General features: G+C 45.6%; 1 protein-coding gene across 2 annotated transcripts in view; it reads right to left on the reverse strand.

Moving 5' to 3' along the window:
- The window catches only part of plb1 (phospholipase B1), a 192,025-nt gene that overhangs the window by 47,973 nt on the left and 120,230 nt on the right, over positions 1 to 23,822 (reverse strand). For both annotated transcript variants that reach the window (XM_069887716.1, XM_069887718.1), the window contains exons 35-40: positions 16,965 to 17,045; positions 16,245 to 16,310; positions 14,365 to 14,465; positions 12,927 to 13,008; positions 11,356 to 11,460; positions 8,070 to 8,165 (exon numbers count right to left, since the gene is read on the reverse strand). In XM_069887716.1, coding sequence (XP_069743817.1) covers positions 8,070 to 8,165; positions 11,356 to 11,460; positions 12,927 to 13,008; positions 14,365 to 14,465; positions 16,245 to 16,310; positions 16,965 to 17,045 — 531 coding nt within the window. The remainder of the gene's footprint in view (positions 1 to 8,069; positions 8,166 to 11,355; positions 11,461 to 12,926; positions 13,009 to 14,364; positions 14,466 to 16,244; positions 16,311 to 16,964; positions 17,046 to 23,822) is intronic.

The raw sequence follows: 23,822 nt of genomic DNA on the forward strand, positions 1-23,822 counted from the left end.
CTCTAGTTTCCTCCAACCTTTCATAGAAACATAGAAAATAGGTGTAGGAGTCGGCCATTTGGCCCTTCAAGCCTACACCGCCATTCATTTTGATCATGGCTGATCATCCACTCAGTACACTGTTCCAGCTCTCTCTCCATACCCCCTGATCCCCCAAGTCACAAGTACTAAATCTAACTGTCTCTTAAATATAGCTATGGAACCGGCCTCAATCACTTCCTGTGGCAGAGAATTCCATAAATTCACCACCCACTGAGTGAAAAAATTCTTCCTCTTCTCAGTCCTAAAGGACTTCCCTTTATCCTTAAACTGTGACCCATGATTCTAAACTTGCTCAACATTGGGAACAATCTTCCTGCATCTAGCCTGTCAAATCCCTTAAGAATTTTGAACGTTTCTATTAAATCTCCTCTTTATCGTCTAAACTCCAGTGAGTACAAACCCAGTCATTCTAGCCTTTCTTCATATGCAAGTCCCGCCATCCCTGGTATCAATCTGGTCAACCTTTTCTGCACTCTCTCCATGGCAATGATGTCCTTCCTCAGATAAGGAGACCAAAACTGAACACAATACTCCAGGTGAGGTCTCACCAAGGCCCTATACAACTGCAGCAATACCTCTCTGTTCCTGTACTCGAATCCTCTTGATATGAATGCCAACATACCATTTGCCTTTTTTACTGCTTGCTGCACCTGCCTGCCCAATTTTAATGACTGATGCACAGCGACACCCAGGTCTCTTTGCCTCTCCCCTTTTCCTAATTGGATACCATTAAGATAGTACTCAGCCCTCCCATTCTTTCCTCCAAAGTGGATAATCACACACTTATCCACGTTATATTGCATCTTCCATGCATTTGCCCACTCACCCAACCTGTTCAAGTCACCCTGCACACACTTAACAGCCTCAACACAGCTTCATGTCATCTGCAAACTTGGAAATGTTTTCTATTTCCTCATCTAAATCATTAATATATATCGTAAATAACTGGGGTCCTAGCACTGAGCCTTGTGGTACCCCACTAGTAACTGACTGCCATTCCGAAAAGTATCCGTTTATTCCTACTCTTTGCTTCCTATCTGTCAACCAATTCTCTATCCACCTCAATACCATATCCCCTATACCATGTGCCTTAAGTTGGTATAGTAATCTCCTGTGTGGGACCTTATCAAAAGCCTTCTGAAAATCCAGGTAAACCACATCTACTGGTTCTCCCCTATCCACTCTACTAGTTACATCCTCAAAAAATTCAGTAAGATTAGTCAGATACGATTTTCCCTTCATAAAACCATACTGGCTCTGACCAATGAATTCACCACCTTCCAGATGTGCCGCAATCACATCTTTAATAACTGACTCTAACATTTTCCCCACTACCGGTGTCAAGCTAACTGGTCTATAATTCCCTGATTTCCCTTTCCCTCCCTTTTTAAAAAGTGGAGTTACATTAGCTACCCTCCAGTCCTCAGGAACTACTCCAGAATCTAAAGAGTTTTGAAAAATTATCAACAATGCATCCATCCACTATTTCATGGGCTACTTCCTTTAGCACTCTGGGATGCTGACCATCTGGCCCTGGGGACTTGTCTGCCTTTAATCCCTTCAATTTATCCAACACAACCTCATAACTTACACTTAGTCCTTCTGTCACATTAGCCCCATGGTCCCCTATTATTTCCTTAAGATTATTCATATTTTCCCTAGTGAAGACCGAACTAAAGTAGTTATTTAATTGGTCTGCCATGTCCTTGTTCCCCATGACCAATTCACCTATTTCTGACTGCAATGGACCCACATTTGTCTTTACTAGTCTCTTTCTCTTTACATATCTATAAAAACTTTTGCAGTTATTTTTTATGTTCCCTGCCAACTTTCTCTCATAATCTCTTTTGCTTTTCCTGATTAATCCCTTTGTCTTCCTCTGTAGAACTCTGAATTTCTCCAAATCCTCTGGTATTCTGTCTTTCCTGGCTAGTCTATACGCTTCCTCTTTACACTTGATTCTCTCCCTGATTTCCCTTGTTATCCAAGGATGTACTATCCTCCTTGAGTTATTCTTTTTCCAAACCAGGATGAACAAACACTGTATTTTATCCTTAAATGCTTGCCATTGCCTTTCTACAGTTAATCCTTTAAGTAACATTTGCCAATCTAACTTAATCAATTTGTGACTCACACCCTCAAAGTCACCCTTCTTTAAGTTCAGAACCTGAGTTACAGAATTAACCCTGTCACTTTCCATCCTAATGTAAAATTCCACCATATTGTGGTCACTCTTGCCCAAAGGGCTTCGCACAACAAGATTGTTAACTAACCCTTCCTCATTACTCAGAACCCAGTCTAGAATGGCCTGTTCCCTCGTTGGTTCTTCAACATACTGGGTTAGAAAATGATCCCGTATACCTTCTAAGAAATCGTCCTCATCAGTACCCTTACCAATTTGATTCATCCAGTCTGCATGGAGATTAAAGTCACCCATTATAATTGCCTTGCCTTTGTTGCATGCATTTCCAATTTCCTGTATAATGCCATCCCCAACCTCTCTTCTACTGTTAGGTGGTCTATATACAACTCCCACTAATGTCTTCTGCCCCCTTGCAATTTGCAGCTCTACCCACATTGATTCCACATCATTCAAGCTAACATCCTTCCTTTCTATTGCTTTTAACTCCTGTCTAACCAACAATGCTACCCCACCTCCTTTTCCTTTCTGTCTGTCCCTCCTGAATATTGAAAATCCATGAATGTTAAGCTCCCAGCCTTGGTCCCCTTGAAGCCATGTCTCTGTGATTCCAACTATATCATAGTCATTTACAGCTATCTGCACATTCAAATTATCCACCTTATTAAGAATATTCCTTGCATTAAGACACAAGGCCTTCAAGCTTGTTTTTACCAGAGCCTTAACCCTATCACCATTATACTGTAAAGTGGCCCTTTTACATTTTTGCCCTAAGGTTACCTGCCTTCCTCTTTTGCTTTTCACCCTCCTATCTCCGACTTCTTCCCTCATGCTAAACCCCTCCGTCTCTCTACTCCTGATCCCATCCCCCTGCCACATTAGTTTAAACCTTCCCCAACAGCACTACCAAATACTCTCCCGAGGGCATTGATCCCAGCCCTGCCCAGATGGAGACCGTCCTGTTTGAACTGATCCCATCTGCCCCAGAACCGATTCCAATGCCCCAAGAATCTGAACCCTTCCCTCTTACATCACCATTCAAGCCACATATTCATTCTATCTATCCTGCAATTCCTACTCTGACTAGCTCGTGCCACTGGCAATAATCCAGAGATTATTACCCTACAGGTCCTACTCCTTAACTTGCTTCCAAGCTCCCTGAATTCTACTTGTAGGACCTCATCCCACATTTTTCCTATGTTGTTGGTACCAACATTGACCATGACAGTTGGCTGTTCACCCTCCCCATCCAGAATGCCCTGCAGCCGCTCCGTGATAGCCCTGACCCTTGCACCTGGGAGGCAACACACCAACCGGGAGTCCCGTTTACGGCCACAGAAGCTCCTGTTTATTCCCCTTACAATTGAATCCCCTATGACTATTGTCCTACCACTCTTTTTCCGGCCCTCTTGCACAGCAGAGCCATTCACAGTGCCCTGACCGTACCAAAACGTACCAGGGGTTGTAGGCTAATTGGGTGCAATTGGGCGGCATGGGCTCTTGGGCCAAAATGGCCTGTTACCATGCTGTATGTCTAAACTAAAAAAAAAATTAAAATTAAAAAAATTATACCCGCTGGCGAGACTTCTTCGTGATTGCATCAACATGGAGGCACCTGGGTAGATCAGAGATGTTTACACCCGGAAATTTGAAGTTCTTTTTACCCTTTCCATTGCTGACCCCTTGATGAGGACAGGTTTGCGTTCTCCTGGTTTCCCCTCCCTGAAGCCCAAATCAGTTCCTTGGTTTTGCTCATGTTGAGTGCAAGGTTTTTGTTGTGACAGCTGATCTCCCTCCTGTAGCCTCCTCATTGGTTTTGCTCATGTTGAGTGCAAGGTTTTTGTTGTGACAGCTGATCTCCCTCCTGTAGCCTCCTCATTGGTTTTGCTCATGTTGAGTGCAAGGTTTTTGTTGTGACAGCTGATCTCCCTCCTGTAGCCTCCTCATTGGTTTTGCTCATGTTGAGTGCAAGGTTTTTGTTGTGACAGCTGATCTCCCTCCTGTAGCCTCCTCATTGGTTTTGCTCATGTTGAGTGCAAGGTTTTTGTTGTGACAGCTGATCTCCCTCCTGTAGCCTCCTCATTGGTTTTGCTCATGTTGAGTGCAAGGTTTTTGTTGTGACAGCTGATCTCCCTCCTGTAGCCTCCTCATTGGTTTTGCTCATGTTGAGTGCAAGGTTTTTGTTGTGACAGCTGATCTCCCTCCTGTAACCTCCTCATTGGTGTTTGTGATTCTGCTGAAGACCGCGGGGTCATCAGCAAATTTGTAGATGGAATTTGAATTCTGCCCAGCTTAAAGCCTAAAACTTTCTAAATTTCTTTACCGCACAGGAGGCTATTTAACTCACTGAGCCCACGGCAGCCAACAGAGCAATCCCAATCTCCCACTAGTTTAAGCTGGAAAGGATGCTATTACTGGGACTGCAGGTCTTGTGTGATAAGGAGAGGCTAGATATGCTGGGACTTTTCTCTCTGAACAATAGGGGGTTGAGGGGTGTCCTTTTACTTATATATTAAATCATGAAAGGGTATACTCAAAGAGAATGGTGACAGCCTTTACCTAGGGTAAGGAAGTCTAAAACTAGAGTGCATAACTCGAAGGTGGGAGGGAAAAGATTAAAGGGGACCTGAGGGGCAACTTTTCCCACACACAGTGGTGGGTCTATGGAACGAGTAGCTACATACGCAGATGCAAATGCGACGTTTAAAAGACTTTTGGACAGGTACGTCGGAAAGGAGTTAGAGGGTTACGGGTGAAATCCAAGCAACTTTGAATCACTCAGATGAGCAATTCGGCCTGAAGGGATTGTTTCTCTGCTGTACCGCACCACGACCTAATTTTCCCATAATCTCCCCACTCCCCTCTAGTTTCCACCACTCACATTGAGAGCCAGTTAAACTGGCCACTCAACCCGGCAAGGTTGGGACGTGGGAGGAGATTGGACTGGACAAAGGAAGCCCACGCGGTCTCAGAGAGAAGGTGCAAACTCCACCCAGACAGTTGTAGAGGTCAGGATTGATCCCTATGTCACTGATGATTTGAGGTGGCACCATGCGGAGCTGTGTCACTGGGATCTGGAGTTTAAAAGAAAATGCCTGGTCCAGTCATAAAACCTATTTTGGATTAACCCAAAGACTTAATTGTGACCCACCCACACCCCCCCCCCCCCCATCATCCTCCAGGAAACGACATTTACCAACTCACCCAATGTGGACTGGACCTCCAGACATAACAGTGTATCTTTTCACTGCTTTCTCAGTTCAGGGACCATCAGGATTGGGAGAGAGTGGAGAGCACAAAGTTTGGAGTATATATAATGGGCATAAACACACCATCAAAATGCTGCAAGAACTCAGCTTGTCTTTTCAGCATTCTCAGAGACAAAGATATATTGCCGCCGTTTTGGGCCTGAGCCCTTCTTCGAGGAAAACTCAGTAAAGGCAGAAGCGGGAGGTATCAGAAAGTCTCAGAAACAGTGGCGGAGGAATCTAGACCCACAGAAGGTATTAATTGGACGTGATAAGGGACTACGTGAGAATTTATCATGTCTGTGCGTAAGGAGACAGGGAAAGAAGAGACGATGGGGGAAAAAAGGGGTGGGGTGGAGGTTTAATGAAAGCCAGAAAAGTCAATATTAATGCCAACTGTTTGGAGGGGGACCGGTCAGAAGATGAGGTGTTATTCCTCCAATTTACAGATGGTCTCAGTCTGGCAGTGCATGAGACCATGGATAGACATGTCGGCAAGGAAATGGCATGGAGAATTGAAATGAGTGGCCACTGGGAAATCTGCACAATTGTGGCAGACAGAGCTGAGGTGCTCAACAAAGTGATCTCCCAGTCTGTGTCCAGTCACTCCAAGGTAGATGAGACCACAGCGGGAGCACCGGAGGCAGTAGATGACCCCTGCAGATTCACAAGTGAAATGTTGCATTTGGAAGGACTGTATGGGGCACTGAATGGTGCTGAGGGAGGAGGTGTGGGTGCAAGAGAAGCATCTCCTGTGGTCTCTAGGTTGTTAGATCCCGAGGAGACAATTGGTGGGGAAGGAGGAGTGGACAAGGGATTCATGGAGGGAGTGAAGAGAGGGGAATATGTGTCTATTGGTGGGATTATGTAGTAGGTGGTGGAAATGGTGGAGGAGTATGTGTTGGATGCAGAGGCTGGTGGGGTGGTAAGTGAGGACAGGAGGAATCCTGTCCTTGTTGTGCATGGGGGAAGATATGCGAGTAATGGAGGATACGCAGGTGAGAACTGAGTTGATGGTGGTAGAGGGAAAGCCACATTGCTTGAAGAAGGAAGATATCTACGATGATCTGGCATGGAAGTCCTCATCCTGGGTGCAGATGTGATGGAGACAGGGGAATTGAGAGAATGGAATGGAATCTTTATAGGGGGCATGGTGAGAGGAGGTGTAGTCTAGGTAGGTGTGGGAGCAGGTGTTTGTTGAGAGCTATCTCTTGAGATGGAGACAGAGAGATTGAGGAAAGGGAGAGTCCTGAACTCACAACACCTTCTCATTAGTCAGGAAGGCACAGCAGTACCTTCACTTCCTAAGGAGGCTGAGGAGGGCAAGGCTACCGACCCCCATCTTGACAACATTTTACAGGAGCCCCATTGAGAGTGTCCCGTCTGACTGCATCATTGGGTGGTACAGTAGCCGCAATGCATCAGATCAGGTCAACACAGGAGATCACCAAAATGACCTAGAAGATCACTGGGGTCACCCTTTCCTCTATTGTCGACATTCACTAGGAATGTTGCTTAAATAGGAGAATTATAGAAGATCATTTCCATCCAGCACACCATCAAGAAGGAGATACAGGAGCATCAAAATCAGGACTGCCAGGCTGGGGAATAAGTTCTTCATACAGGCTGTGAGATTGTAGCCTGTAACTGGAACAGTATCCTGAACTGAGTAAAGTGTGAAGTACTTCATTTTGGTAGGAATAATCAAAACAGGACATACGTTGTAAATGGGAGGGCATTGAGGAATGCAGTGGAAGAAAGATCTAGGAATAATGGTTCATCATTCCCTGAAGGTAGAATCTCATGTGGATAGGGTGGTGAAGAAGGCTTTTAGTATGCTGGCCTTTATAAATCAAAGCATAGAATACAGTTGGGTAGTGATGTTGAGACTGCTCAAGGCATGATGAGGCCAAATTTGGAGTTCTGGTCACCGAATTATAGGAAGGATACAACAAGGTATAGAAAGAGTGCAGAGAAGATATACGAAAATGTTACCTGGGTTTCAGAATCTAGATTACAAAGAAAGGCTGAGCAAATTAGGTCATTACTCCTTGGAGTTTAGAAGATTGAGGGGGCGGATTTGATAGAGGTATTTAAGATTATGAGGGGGATAGGTAGAGTTGATGTGGATTGGCATTTTCCCTTGAGGGTAGGAGAGTTTGAAACAAGAGGTCATGTGTTAAGAGTTAAGGGGAAAAAGTTTAGAAGTAACATGAGGGGGAACTTCTTCACTCAGAGAGTGGTGGCCGTGTGGAATGAGCTTCCGGGAGAAGTAATGGCGGCAGGGTCTATTTTGTCATTTAAGGAAAAATTGGATAGGTATATGGATGGGAGGGGAATGGAAGATTATGGGTAAGGTGAGGTAGGTGGGACTAGAGGAGCGTACTTAGTTCAGTGTGGACTAGAAAGGCCAAAATGGCCTGTTTTCCAGCTGTAATTGTTAAATGGTTATGGTTATAAAATAAATGTATAGATGTGATTATTACGCATTGTGTTTCTTGTGTGTGCTCCATGCATGAGAGAAACACAGTTTCGTCTGGTTGTACAGTTTAGTCTGGATGTACATGTACAGTCAAATAATAATGAACTTGAACTATTGCCAGTGATGTCTGTCACTTATTTGTCCAATAATTTCTTACCATGTTATTCCAGAGGGATCTTGCCACCTGTGAGTGGAACTTCCTGCTTAAGTGGAAACAGTCTGGGGCAAAAAACGAGGTGTCTGGATGCCCATTCTAAATGAAGAAGAAGAGGTGTACATGATGGAATGGGTCATTGATAACACCACAGAACTAGAAATAGAAACAGCTATAGCCAAAAGATCTGAAGACAGTCACTCAACTGCATCAAATAAATAAAGATACAATCATAGATCAGATCATGGAAATTGGACCCACCAGATCCGCGCTGACCTTCAACCACCCACTTGCACTGATCACACACTCCCCCCATTTTGTTCTCCCTACTCTCCCACCAGGCTTCCTCCAGACTCTATGCCTCACCCACACCCAATTTACAGAGGCCAATTAATCTCCCAACTCCCATATCTTTCAACTGTGGGAGGAAACCGAAGCACCAGGATGAAACCCGTGCGGCGACAGGAGAGGACATGCAAAGCATTTCTGGCAACTTTACTCCCCCCAGAGGCCCGTGGGCATTTGACGTGCTACCTACATCCCTTAATAATTTCTCAAGATGCTCTACTGAAAGCGTCCTGTTCAGGGTTCATCATTGCGTGGTACAGAAACTGTTCCGCTCAAGACTGCGAGAAACCACAGAGGGTTTGGAATCAGACTCAGCCCATCACACACACATTCCTCCCCTCCATCAACTCTGCCTATAACTCTCGCTGTCTGAGGAAACCAACAAACATATTTTAAGGCTCATCCTATCCCTGACCCAAACTCTTCCCCATCCTTCTGTCAGGAAGAAGACTCAAGAGTGTGAGATCATGGCATCTCCACATTGAGTCAGTGGTGCAGAAGGTGAATGCAAGGCTGCCATATTCATTTTGACTGGAATAGAATATAGGAGCAGGGATGTGATGTTGAGGCTTTGGAAGGCTCTGGTGAGACCTCACCTGGAGGATTGTGAGCAGTTTTGAGCTCCTCATTTTAAAAAGGATGTGCTAAAGTTTGAAAGGGTCCACAGGAGGTTTGCAAGGACAATTCTGAGCGTGAAAGGGTAATTACGTGAGGAGTATTTGATGGCTCTTGGCCTGTACTCATTGGAATTTAGGTGAACGGGGAGGGGGGGGGGGATCTCACTGAAACATTTCAAATGTTGAAAGGCAGGGGCAGAGTAGATGTAGAAAGGTTGCTTCCCAGGGTGGGAGAGTCTAGGGCAAGAGGGCGCAACTTCAGGATCGCAGAGCGGCCACTTGGAACAGAGATGTGGAGAAATCTCCTCAGCCAGAGGGTGGTGAATCTGAGGAATGTGTTGCCACCGGTGGTCATGGAGGCCAGGTCAGTGGATATATTTGAGGCAAATTGATAGGTTCTAGATTATCTGGGGCATCAAGGGTTATGGGGAGAGGGCCGGGCAGTGTGACTGAGGGAATATGGATTAGTTCATGATTAAATGGTGGGGAAGACTCGATGGGCTGAAAAGCCTTTTTCTGTTCCTATTTCTTTTGGTTTTATGGTCTCCGGATTCAAGGAGAGTGTTTCTTAACTGCTGTGATCAGATTTCTGAATGAATCTCAAGATAATGAAACTGCACTGCTTTTGCTCCGTACCAACTGCTCTCTCTCTCTGTAACTGTACACTTCTGTACAGTGGCTTAACTTGTACTATGCATGAGATTGCTAACTGATCTGCTCGCCAAACAACCTCCATCTCTGCACCTTGGTGCATGTGTCAACGAACTTGAACTGTACTTAGCACCAGACGTCAGGATCGAAGCTTGCTCATTGGAGCTGTGCGGTAGCAGTTGCTCTAACTGCAGGTTCTGCACCATGAGGGCATTCGCTGGCCATGCCCCCCCCCCCGAGAGTTATTGCGCTCCCCCCACTCACCCTCAGCACTAGCGTCGCTGGAGGGAGTGGGGGGGGAAAGGGTGATGGTGTGGTGGATGGAGGAGGTCCATGGCAGGTATGGTACCCACTGAGTGAGTTCTCGAATGGTAATTTGTGCCCCCCTCGCGGTAACCCTAATGCCCCCCAATTAGATCTCTTCTGATGCCGACTCTGTCGAAATGCACCATTCTGTTGTCAAACAGAGGGTAGTGGTTATAGTAACTCACCTTCATAGAACATTACGGCACAGTGCAGGTCCTTCATCCCACCATGTTACACCCATCTATGCAAACTTACCTCACAACAATCTAACCCTTCCCGACCTCTCTCCCATAACCCTCTATTTTTCTTACATTCATGTGCCTGACTAAGACTCTTTTGAATGCTCCTATTGTACCAGGCCTCAATCATCACCCCCGCCAATGCAATCCCAGCATCCACCACTCTCGGTGTTAAAAAGAAACGTGTCCCTGACCTTTCCCTAAACATACCTCCACTCACTTTAACCGTCTGGGTTAACCTTTCATAATATATTCTCCAGACTGGGTCCATGGGTAAACTACAGTACGAACACCAATACGAACCAACTGGTGGTTGGGTATAAAACCAGTCGTGGAAAACGGGGACACGGAGTATGTGTGCTTGTTGGTAGTCCCTGAAAACAGGGACGCAGAGTCCAAAGGGTTAAACCAATATCCTCTGGCATTTGCTATTGTTGCCCCAAAGTAGAGGTGCTGGCCGTCCACCCTATCATAGCCCTACATAACCTCATTTCATCTAAAACTAATGACTCATCGCTTTAGGTGAGGAATTTAAATTTGGTGAGTAAGGTTTGCTGGAGTGAAATTAGAGATGTGTTAAGTATGAACGGTGCTCCACATTGTCCTTCAGGGAGGGATCTCTGAAGCCCAGACCCAGCACCTAGTGTGAGCATGTGCAGCCCTGAATGCCTTCGAAAACAACCTCCAAGTGATTCACCTGTAACAAACTCCTCCTACCTACCCTCACTGACCGCTGTTCTGGGGAGCAGCTCAATAGTGCCCTCATGAGGGCAAAGGTGGATGTGCAATAAATGCTGACCTTCCTGGTGGGGTCCACCTCCCGAGATAATATATATAGTAAAACCCCTGTTATCCAGAATCCAAGCAACTGGCAGCCTCAAGCAACTGGCAAACAACCCGTGGATTAGAAATAGGGAAAAAAATACGCAAGTTTAAAATAGTTCGCCAATCAAGCAACACACAATCTCAAGCAACCAGAAAATTAACTTATCCAGCATCTACCAATCCCCATAGGTGCTGGGTACCAGGGGTTTTACTGTATATTTTTAAAAAACGTAGGAGATGAGGGGGAGGGAGAACAGAGGAGGGGGTCCTTATGTCCCGCAATAAATGGGTATCGACACTTACTTCTAACATCGGGATTTCCATGTGGTGAAAGAACGGCTGCAAGACGACTGTGAAATCCTCTCGGGTGTTGTATTTGCCTGATTCGACGAGCATTCGAGTGGTGTGCTGAGGAGTCGGGGGTGGGGGGAAGAGTAAGAAAAGAAATGAATGAGGGCCAGTCCCAGAGGGAGAACCCCACTCCCCATTGAGGGTTGGGGCTCGTGAGGGCGCTGAAGGACCTCAGGCCTTTTCCCAGTTGTATCAGAGGTTCGGGACGAGGCGCAAGGGAGGACAGCCTTAAACGGGGATTGGGCAGGGGGAGGGGGGTGGTTCATTGTGATGGCGGCGCAGTTAATGTAGCGGTTAGTACAATGATGTTACAGATTTGAATTAAAATTAAAATCTTGTAATTTCAGGAATTACCTGACTACAAAACTGATTTTTTCAAACTACGTTTTTCACTGTCTTATGTCAGTGGTTCTCAGCCTTTTTTTTCCCACTCATATTAACTATTCACTGACCACGGAGTACCTATGTTTAAAGTGGCACGTGAGTGGCTGAAAAAAAAGGTTGAGAACCACTGGTTTAGAACGATCAAGACTCAGTGATGATTCAGGTTTCCAGCCGAAATATTGACCATTCCTTTTCTCCCACTGATTCTGCCCGACTCATTCAGATCCTGTAGCAGGAAGAGGTTCGTTCGGTCACAGCACCGGTTTTACCTCAGCTGAGTAACTTTGCGACTCAGCTCAGAATTATAATACAGAGCCCCTGTAAAGCTTTGACTAAGGTAGTAGGAGTGCTGAATCACTTATTAAAAATAATATGGTGGCGCTGCCGGACCCGCTGTAACAGGAGTGCTGCTGGTGGTGTGGACTCGGGGAGATCAGGGAGTGGAGACATAGTAGTGTTCCGCAGGGTCCTACTGCCCCTAATTGATTATAGACTTTAAACACCCTGTGAGAGGAATCAACAGAATTCATTTTTAAAAATCCTGCAACCATGGAGTTCTTTACCCAAGATGACAACGCCTGTGCTTGGCTGCGCTCCATGAGAGATTGCATATTCCCAGAGAGCAGTGGACCGGTGCAGGGCACCAGAAGTTGGGGAGAACCATGCCCCTGTTGAGGAGAAGAAGAGGAGACAATCCTACAGGCCGGCGACCCTCGTAGTGGACCGGTGAGGAGCTCAATGGCTGAGGGATCAATACAGGCTGTTGGGAACACAGTGGAGGGACTCACACAGCCCACGATCTCCGGTAGACTGTCTCATGGAAACCAGGTATCAGAACCAGGATTTGAGAGGGTGCTGAGTGCAAGAAGGGCTTCGGGCGCAACAGGCTTTCTGATCATATAGACCTGGAGCTTGGGTTACTGATAGTTGGAACAGGTGTCTGTGCAGTTCCAGATGCTATGGGAGAGCTGGAGGCAAATCCACTTATACTCAGTGCCTCTGAAGGGACTCTCTTCTGCTTCTCTTTCTCTTGTTAGAGGTGCTGAGTAATGCTCATGGCTTGCTTTACGGCAGGCAGAAGTTGATCATGTATATTACAAAAGAAACCTTGATCTTGATTGCTAAAACAATGGCCATACCTGATAGGCCCTGTTTGCTTCAGACATCATCTCCAATTCTGGAGAGTTTTCGCTGGGTTTTACCACACAGTAGCACAACATCCTGCAAATATACAGCAGACAATTTACTCATTTTGGGTTTCTACATGTCGCGTATTCCATCATCTTCAGCACCAATGGCGTGAATCAGGCACAGTGTGTCGCACTGATCAGACTCCATATCTCCTATCATCTAGGCTGTGTCCGTCTTCTGCTCAACAACTATTTAGACCACCTATTCAAAACCTTTTTATTTGGCTATGCCCCCCTCCCCCACTCCTTCCCAGGACTCTGCTCAAAGTATATGTGCCCCCTTCTGGTCACCTCATTATAGGAAGGATGTGGAAGCTATGGAGAGGGTGCAGAGGAGATTTACCAGGATGTTACCTGGATTAGAAACAAGTCTTACGAGGCAAGGTTAACGGAGCTGGGACTTTTCACTTTTGTGCATAGAATAATGAGAGGAGACTTGATAGAGGTCTACATGATTATGAGAGGCATAGATGGATGGACAGCCAGCACCTGTTTTCCAGGGCAGGATCAGCAAAAAAACCAGATGACATGTGTTCAAAGTGAGGGGAGGAAAGTTTAGGGGAGACATCAGGGGTAAGTTTTTTTTACACAGAGAATTGTGGGTGCCTGGGATGCCTTGTCGGGGATGGTGGTGGAAGCTGAAACATTGGGGGCATTTAAGAGACTCTTAGACACATGGATGAAAGAAGAATAGAGGGTTATGGGCTAGGGAGGGTTTAGAACATTTTTTTTAGGAGGGAATATATGGGTTGGCACAACATCGAGGGCCAAAGGGCCTGTACTGTGCTGTATTGTTCTATATATCCCATGAAGAGGTCAAGTTTTGGTTTCTTCCATTTCTACATAAAAAGATTTTTTTTAAATTATGTCTCATTCTGCTCCTGCTTCTATGCTGTGGTGTTCTATGTTGCGATGAAAGGTCGTGACCTCTCATGTTATCTCTTTTCTCCACAGATGCTGTTGATCTTGCCGAGTATTTTCTCTTTCTATCTCAGATTTTCAGCAATCTGAATTTAAATTTAGTAAGAAGGGCAGTTCTGGAATAAAAATGTCATGGGTTTGAACTCAAAACTAATTAGAGGGGAGACAGGCAGTTTGGCAGACATTCACCACAGAGAAATTCTGGTTTTTCCAGTGTTCCTCTGGAATGCAAAGTGACACCCTCTTCTGGTCTGGCTGATACCAGACCCCTCATTAATTCAGACCTGCTCTTAGACATGGCCCAATTCTTCAGCTCAGTGTCAATTAAAAATGGAGAGTAAATGGCAGATGCCATGAAGGAATAAATTAAAATGCAGATACTCTTTTGACCTTCTCGTGCACAAAATTAGCTTCCAAAGGTGGGGAAAAGTGTCAAGAAGGGAAACATTAGGTGGAATTAATGTACCTCATAAGTGCTCTGGGGCAGCTCATCTTCTGATCCTGGTAAAGACGTCGTAGTGGAATGAGTTGCAAAACCTCAATAAGGTTGACAAATACTCTTTGAACCTATGGAAGGATCGACACTGTCATTTACATAATTGGCAAACAGCCCATTTTAACACAGTATCTGCTCAGCAAGATATTAATTTTAAAAGCTAAGGTGTAGCCTTAACCATAGTCAAAGACGCTAACACGGACTCATGGGCCATAAGGGCGTGTTACCTTGCTCTGTGACTAAATTTAAATTAATGTAAAATTTAAATTTAAATTTATACATAAAGCATGGTGACAGACCCTTCTGGCCCACAAGCCCATGTCGCCCAAATACCCCAATTAATCTATGACCCCCCCATATATTTTGAAAGTTGGGAGGAAAGCTGAGAACCTGTAGGAAACCCACATAGACACAGGTGTCTACCCCATTCCTGGTACTTTTATTGTTATAAAGAAACTTAGATTCTTTCATATTAATAATATTTTATTAACAATTCACAACCTTGTGGGGCATCTAATCCAATGTTTATCTCCGACTCCCTCTAGTGGTTAGGAGGATCACCAACTCCTAGTCACCACAATGGGGAGAATGTATAAACTCCTTACAGACAGTGCCAGATTCGAACCCGAGTTGCATGGCGCTGTTGTGAAAGAATATAATGCATCAAGGGAAGGAATTTTGTTGTAGGGTGTAGGCTAATGGAGATTTGCTATTCTTGTAGATGAACTCCACTCAGCGTCTCTGAAGGGACTCTCTGTGGCTTGTTCTTTACCGGTGGGGGCACCTCCTGATGTTCCTTTACGGCAAGACAAATTTTGAGTATTATGTATGTGGCGATAAAGGAAACTTGAATTTGGTCATGCCTGTGTAGTTTTAGTCATTAAAAAAAACTTTATTGATGGCAATGTCTCACAACCGAAGGTCAGTGTCTGATACAAGATTGTATCAAAGCCATATCACATGATCATATCACATGGTATACTCACTTGTTTTAAGTACATACACGACAATTACCAAGGTTTTGGGACTGAGGGCTAGGATGAAGCCCAGCCTTCTCTCACAGAACATGGTTGTTTTGGGGCAGGGTCAGGCTGAGCTGGCCAGAGTTCTCAGACACGCAATAGAGGTGGGTGCAGGATGAATCTGCCCCTTCCTTTATTGGAACTCAGGCTAGATTTTTTACACAGGTGGCAAAGCAGTAGGTTCCTTCTCAAGCCGCAGCCTCCACTGATGTGCTGCTACGGAAGCCACCTACTTGACGTTGATGGTTGTTTCGGAAACAATGTTTAACAATGCCACATGTTTAACACTGATACCGTTGTTTGAACCAATGCTTGCAGTCCAGTTGAATAAAGGTGTCCTTGTCGCTCTCGACAAAGGGCTCAGGCCTGAAACGGTGGTCATAATCTTTGCTTCCTATGGACGCTGTGTGTCCTGCTGAGTTTCTCCAGCAATTTTATGTTTTAAGCTACAATCACACCGCCTGTAGACTATCTTGTTTAACTTCCTCGTTGGATGGTGCCTAAGTGTCATTCGACTTCAGAAATCACATATGTACACGTAACCTGGGGCTTCTGACCCCTCAGTCAGTAGAATGAGAAGCTGTATCAAGGAAGCCAACAAATGGCTCCGTTCATCGCACCCTCATTACTAAAGTCACCCGAGTACCTTCGACATGGATGCGGAACGTTCATAATCGCATATATGACGACTTTCATGAAAATTCTATTTCAGCCCCAGCACAATTTTACTCCAAAAAGAGATCCACATCAAAAATAAAATTAATTCACAGAAACTGGCCATCACTCAGTGGGTTGGGGTGCGAGATACAAGAGTTATTGTGAACCTACCTCATTGTGCAGGATGTCCAATGCTTCTTCTATCCGCTTTGCAAAGTTTATAGCGGAGAAATAAGCCTAGGAAGAGGAAAAGGAAAGCGGCTTAAGGTCAGCAATCTGTAAATACCGTAAAACCCCTGGTATCCAGGGTAGATGCCGGATAAGTGAATTATCTGGTTGCTTGAGGCTTACGTTTACAGTCCCTAACTGAATCCTATCCGCTGCCTCATGACCCGCTGAATTCTGCTCACCAGAGAAGATATCGTGATGAATCTTGAATCTGCTAAGCCAGCCATTTGTGCATGTGGAGAGGAGGTTTCTGGTGGCGGGAGGGCCCAGGTCCAGAGGGTTAAAAAAATTCCCTTTAGGATAGAGGTGTCAGCCAGTGGGTGATCAATCGGTGGAATTCACCGCAACAAAGAGCTGTGGAAGCCAAGTCACTTAAAGCGGAGGTTCTTGACTGGTAAGGGTGTCGTAGGTCATGGGGAGAAGGCAGGAGAATGGGGTTGAGAGGAAAAATACATCAGCCATGATTGAAATGGCAGAGTGGACTCGATGTTCTGAATGGCTTAATTCCGCTCCTGCGCCTTACGGCTGCATTCTTCCGAGAGTTTGAGAGCATGAGGTTAAGGACTAATTCCATTGCCTCCCCTTCTCCTCACTGAGATTCACATGATCGCCAAAATCTGGGGCATTCCCTTCACCCTCACTCAGAGTGAACAGCTCAATTACCGAATCAGTGCAGTAATTGCACAAGTCGTTGCCCCCGATGAACAGGTTGATGATCTTCCAGTCGTTCTGAAAATCAATTTTCTGGAAAAGAAAACAAGAAAGACTTTTCAGCCGGTTCCACCAAATGGGCCCTTGATGAATATCCTTTCACTCTGGGGCAAGCAGAACCTCTGAACTTCTATGCAGGTCGGTCCGTTAATTAAATAAATTCTGTAATTACAACCTAGTTCTCCAATGGTAATCAGAAAACTGATCCCCTCCACCTCCAATGTCCACCAGGGTAGGAAATCTCCACTCTGCTCCCTCTGCCAACCTGACCCAGATCCTCCACGCCTCCCCACGCTGGTAATCCTCAACTGCCCTCTGATATGGTTCACCATGACACTTAGTTCCAGGACAATGGGGGAAGAGCAATAAATTTGTCCTTGCCAGTGACATCCACATGCTATGAGTAAACCCGGTGGCATGGTTAATTTTGGTTTTCAATTTAGAGACACAGCATGGTAACAGTCCCTTCTGGCCCATGAGCCAAAGCTGCCCAATTCCACCCATCTAACCCATTAACCTATTATCGGAAGGTGGGAGGAAACTGGAGAACCCGGAGCAAACCCATGCAGGTCCTGGGGAGACCACGCTAAAGACGGTATGGTTAGCATAGCGGTTAGTATAACGCTATCACAGCGCTGGCGACCTGAGTTTGAATCGCCACTGTCCGTAAGGAGTTTTTATGACATCCCCATGATCTGCGTGGGTTTCCTCCAGGTGCTCCAGTTTCCTCCCACCCTCCAAAGGCGTACAGGGTCAGTAAGGTTAATTGGTCACTGGGAGTAATTGGGCTGCGCGGGCCGGAAGTGCCTGTAACCATGCTGTAACTCTAAATTAAAATCCAAACAGAAACCAGAACTGCTGCAGGCCTGTGGCTCACTGATAACTTGGCAAAACAGGAAGTGGTGCAGACTCGGCCACCCTTTAGCTCCTGGGAGTTGACTAGTTGGAGATTTACTTCTTTAAGTGCACTCTAACTGGTTCCCTCAAGGATACATCAGGCTTGCTATAAGCAAACACGGACAAAGGTGCAGTTCAGTTGCTGGCGACCCTCGTGAGTCAGGCAAATTCATTCAAATCATACGCAAAACAGGAGCAAGGTGGCCCCCACAAGCTCTCGACCCTGACTACCTTTCCATCAGATCAAGGTGAGCTGATCTTGGTCTCCACTCCACTCTCCTGTGTGGCCAAAGAAAATGCCGTCGTTGCCAGAACTGCTGTAAAAGGTAGCACCACAGCTAGTGTGGATCCGGGAGAGCAGAGACACAGCCCTGCTCTTAAGGGTGTAATTGCCCGGTCCTAATGCTGGCAGTTCTGTACAGACTTCAAACAGCCTGTTAAAGGAAATGATGGAACTGATGGCAGAGTCTGGGCCCAAGATAGCGGAGCCTGCGTTTGGCAGGAGCCATAAGGTGTTATAGGCTCCAGGGCATAGTGGACCAAAAATGGGGAGAGCACCCTCCGTTAAAAAGGAGAAGGCCCTACTGGATGGTGACCACGGCAGCAGCAGAAAGGGGCTCAGAAGCTGACAGACCCTACATCACGGCGAGCACGACAGCGGACCAGCGAGGGGCTCAGCGGCTGAGGAACCCACATAGGTTGCGGGTGACTTGCGGTCGGGCAACCCGCATTGGCTACAGGCTACTGGGGACTGGCTCAGGGGGGCCGGGATTCTAGAGGGTGCTGAGGGCAAGAAGGGCTCCCGAAGGGCTTCAAGCGCTGAAGGCTTCCTGACCTTGTCAGAGATTTGGATCTGGATTGGGATTTGGATTTGGATCTGAATCGACCAGGAGCCTGTACGCTGCAGAGGCTGCGGGAGCGTTGGAGGTGAATCCACAAGCACCCAGTGTCTCTGAAGGGACTCTCTTTTGCTTCTCCTTCTCTCTTACTTTAAGGGTGACATTAATGCTGATTCTTTGTCTACCTTACAGCAAGCAGAAGGCAAATTCATTTTCATGGAATGCATTATTATGTATTCTGTACTATTAAAGGAATCTTGAATTTAGATGAATATATTTCATGACTTAGCCTTCTTGCTTTTATGGGGATGGAAAATTCCAAGGACTCTGCGACATGCTGCAGGTATTTTGTGATACTGAGCTCACCTACACCATGCCACTTGGAGTAAATAAATGCCACAGCTTTGTTTGCTCCCACTTGCATCCATCAATAGCCCTTTTTACACAGAGATCCCACAATACACTGTAAAGAAGACCCATCATTAAGCCGGCTTTGCTTTTTTTTACGCTGAACCAAACAATGCTGGCATAGTGCGATTTGACAATGTGAACACTTTCACTGCCGGCTTAAAGGCAGGACTACCATGCCCCCCCCCCCCCCCCCAATTCCATGTGCGTACCTTTTACACAGAATGGCGTGGCGCAATATTCCCGGCTTGAAGGGGCTATTCATTGAATGATTTGCTTTTACATAGAGCCTCTCACAACTTCAAGGCATCCCAAAAACTCTTTTCAGCCAATTAATTTATGGTTTTAAAACAAGATTATGCCCAAGTAAATGCTATTGCCTATTTATGCTCCCATAGAAATATAATAATCAATATCCAACTGATCTCATTGGCATTGATTAAAGAATAAATATAGTTCAGAGCTCCATGGTTAAGTCTTTGATTCAGTCTAAAGGCTGGTATGCAAACACCATAATACTATAAGGGTGAGAATTCGGCCTTATACTCCACCATTCCATCATGAGCTGATTAATTCTCTAACTCGGCCCCACTGCCCTGCCTTCTCCCATAAGCTTTCATTCCCTGACAATTCAAATACCTATCAATGTCTGCCTTAATCTCACCTGCAAGAGGTGCATCCAGCTGCAGCTCATGGGAGATCGATTTTGGGAACTGGAGTGGGAGCTGGATGAACTCCAGATCATTCAGGAGGTGGAGGCAGTGATAGGAGCTTCAGGGAGATGGGTACCCCCAAAGGTCAGGAGGCAGGTAGTTGGGTGAGTGTCACGAGAGGGAAAGGGAAGAGGCAGACAGAGCAGAGCACCCCTATGGCCATTCCCGTCATCAATAAGTATACTGTTTTGGATTATGTTGGGGGGGGAGAATGATCTATCAGGGACAAGTCATAGTGGTCACATCTCTGGCACAGAGTCTGATCCCTCGGTTCAGAAGGGAAGGGGGGAAAAGATGGGGGATTTGTTGGTTAGGCAAACAGATAGGAGGTTTTGTGAATGAGATTGAGGCTCCTGGATGGGATGTTGCCTCTCAGGTGCCAGGGTCAGGGACGTCCCTGATCGAGGTCACAGCCTTCTGGAGGGGGAAGGTGAGCAGCCAGATATCATGGTCCACATGAGGACCAATTATATAAATGAGTAGAGATGATGTCCTGAAGAGGGAGTAACGGGAGTCAGGAAAGAAGTTGAAAGGCTGGACCTCAACGCTGGCAGTCTCAGTATTGTGCCGGTGCCACACGCTAGAGGGGGGGAGGAATAGGAAGTTGTGGCAGATGAATGTGTGGTTGAAGAGTTGGTGGAGGGGACAGGGGTTCAGATTTGTTGATCATTGGGATCTCTTTTGGGGGAGATCTAACCTGCATGTAAAGGTTGGACCGCACCTGAAGAGGAGAGGGACCAATATTCTGGTGGGTAGGTCTGCTAGAACTGTTGGGGAGGGTTTAAATGAGCTTGGCAGGGAGGTGGGAACAAGAATGTGAGAGCAGAGAGTAGGGCAGAAGGCGAAAAACATGGAGCAATGTGTTTTAAGTTTGTGAGGAGGGACAGGCAGGGGACAAAATATAAATGTACTCAGATACAGCATTTGAAATGTGTCTATTTCAATGCTCGAAGTATTTAAAAGCAAGGAGCATGGATCAGAAGGTGGAACTACGATGTTGGCGCCATTAAAGAAACTTGGCTGGAGGAAGGGCAGGATTGACTGATGCAGGTACCCAAGGTTCAGGTGTTTGAAAATGAATAGGATGGGAGGTAAGACCTGGGCATGGGATGGTGGTGAGGGAGTAGCATTACTTGTCAGGGATAGTATCATGGCTATAGAAAGGGAGAATGCTGCAGAGGGAGTGTCCACTGAGTCAGTGTGGGTGGAATTCAGAAATAGGAAGGGAGCTATCACTATGCTGGAGTCATCTATAAACCCCAAATAGTCCTCGGGATACTAAGGAACAGATAAGCAGGCAGATTTTGGAATGGTGCAGGAAATATAGGGTTGCATTTATGGGTGACTTCAATTTCCTTCATATTGACTGGCACTTTCCGACTGCAAAAGGGATAGATGGGGATGAATTTGTCAGGTCGGCTCAACTATGTGGACCAGCCACCGAGAGGAGAGGCCATATTGGATTTAATTTTGGGTAATGAACTTGGTCATGTGGCGGACCGCTCAATGGGGGAGCGTTTTATTGAGAGGGACCACGACTCACTTAGCTTCAACGTAGCTACGGATAAGGATAAAAGAAGACAAAATTGGAAAGTGTTTAATTGGGGAAGGGCTAATTATGATGGGATGAGGCAGGAACTAGTGAGAGTAAAAAGGAAATAGATGTTCAAGAGTGAAAGCACAGATCTAATGTGGAGGAGGTTGAGGGATGACTTGTGCTGGGTTCAGGATAGGTTTGTTCCACTGGGACCGGGAAAAGATGGTAGGGAAAAGGAATGTGGTTGCAAAAACAGGTAAGGCAGCAGGTCAAGGGGAAGAAGGAAGCATGCATTAGATTTAGGAAGCAGGAAACAGGAAGTACTCATGAAAATTATATGGTAGTGTTACGAGCCCAGAGGACCCCAAAACCCAGCAGCCATAGATATTCACCAAGATAAATGGTTACTTAAACAAAAGTTGCTTTTAATTATCCTTAAACATGAAGACTGGATCAAACTTTATTTTATTACTATTAACTTACTTAACCCTAACTTAAAGAGGAGGAAGTGTTGGAGATTTTAAAAACATTAAGATTGATAAGTCTCTGGGGCTGGATGCGATCTATCCCAGGATGCAGTGAGAAGTGAAGGAAGAGATAGGTGAGGAAGTGGCTATGATCTTTCAGTCCTCTTTGGCCACAGGGGATGTGCCATAGGATTGGAGAATGGCAAATGTGATCCCCTTGTTTAAACAAGGTAATATGGACATACCTTATGTCAGTGGATGTGCAAACTATTGGAGAGGATTCTTAAGGATAGAATCTATTATCATTTGGAGAAATTTAGTCTACTCAACGATAGTCTGTATGGATTTGTGAAGGGAAGGTCATGTCTCATGAGCCTAACTGAGTTTTTTGAGGAGGTAACAAAAGAAATTGATAAGTGTGGTCTATATGGACTTTAGTCAGGCATTTGACAAGGTCCCCCATGAGATACTCTTTCAGTAAGTCATGAGGCATGGGATCCATGAAGCTTTGGCTGTGTAGATAAGGAATTGGCTTGCATATAGAAAGCAGTGAGTAGTGGTGGATAGAAAATATTCTGCCTGGAGGTCAGTGACTACTAGTGTTCCGCAGGGATCAGTTCTGTGACCCCTGTTCTGTGGTTTTTATAAATGACCTGGACAAAGAGGCAGAAGGATGGCAGATGATACGAAGGTTGGAGGAGTTGTGGATGAAGCTGAAGGTTGTCAAAGGTTGCAAGAGGATATAGACAGGATGCAGAGTTAGGCGATGTATGGCAGAGGGAGTTCAATCCGGATAAATGTAAGGTGAATCATTTTGGAAGGTCAAACCAGAAGGCTTAGAACAGGGTTTTTGGTCAATTACTTAAAGGTGTGGATGAACAGAGGGTTGTATTTGGGGTTCAAATCCATACATCCCTCAAGGTCAACACACAGGTTGATAGGATAGTTAAGAAGGCCTATGGGATGTTGGGCTTCATTAATAGGGGGATTGAGGTCAAGACTCGACAGGTCATGTTGCATCTCTACAAATCTCTGGTGAGACCACATTTGGAATATTGTGTTCAGTTCTGGACACCTTATTACAGGAAGGATGTGGAAGCTATGGAGAGGGTGCAGAGTAAATTTACCAGGATGAAAAGGTAAAGGTAAAGGTTCCATTATTGTCAGAATGTAACATACATGAAATTCTTTAACTGTGTCTACCGTAAGGAAGACAGAGAGTCGCCACTTTGTCAAGTGCCCCTCACAAAAATGAGGCCCCAGTGAGGAACCAACTCGTTACCACTAGTGTTGCTTGGATTGGAAAATAAGTCTTATGAAGCAAGGTTAGCAGAGCTGGAACTTTTCTCTTTGGAGCAAAGAATGATGAGAGGAGACTTAATGAGAGGAGATGTCTACAAGATTCTGAGAGGTATAGATAGGATGGACAACCAGCACCTTTTTATTTTCCCAGGGCACGAAGACAAACGTGTACAAAGCAAAGGGAGTGGTTTAGGGGAGAAATCGGGGGTAGGTTTTTTTTACACAGAGAGTTGTGGGTGCCTAGAATACCTTGCCTGGGATGCTGGTGGAGGCTGAAACATTGGGGAGCCGATCAGAGACTCTTAGACAGGCACATGGTTAAAAGAAAAAATAGAGGGTCATGAGGCAGGAAGGATTTAGTACTTTTTGTTTGAAAGAATTATATGGGTTAGCACAACATCAAGGGCCAAAGGGCCTGTACTATGGTGTAGTGTTCTATGAACTATGTTAAGTACATCCAATGACCTGGCCTCCAAAGTTATCTGTGGCAGCAATTCCAGAGGTTCTACACTCTCAGACTTAAGAAATTCCTCAGTGTCTCTTCAGTCCTGAAGTTGTGCCCTCTTGTCCTAGACTCCCCCACCATGGGAAGCAACTTGGCCACATCTACTCTGTCCAGGTTTTTCAACATTTAAAATGTTTCGATG

Source organism: Narcine bancroftii, chromosome 6, assembly GCF_036971445.1.
Source record: "Narcine bancroftii isolate sNarBan1 chromosome 6, sNarBan1.hap1, whole genome shotgun sequence".
NCBI lineage: Eukaryota > Metazoa > Chordata > Chondrichthyes > Torpediniformes > Narcinidae > Narcine > Narcine bancroftii.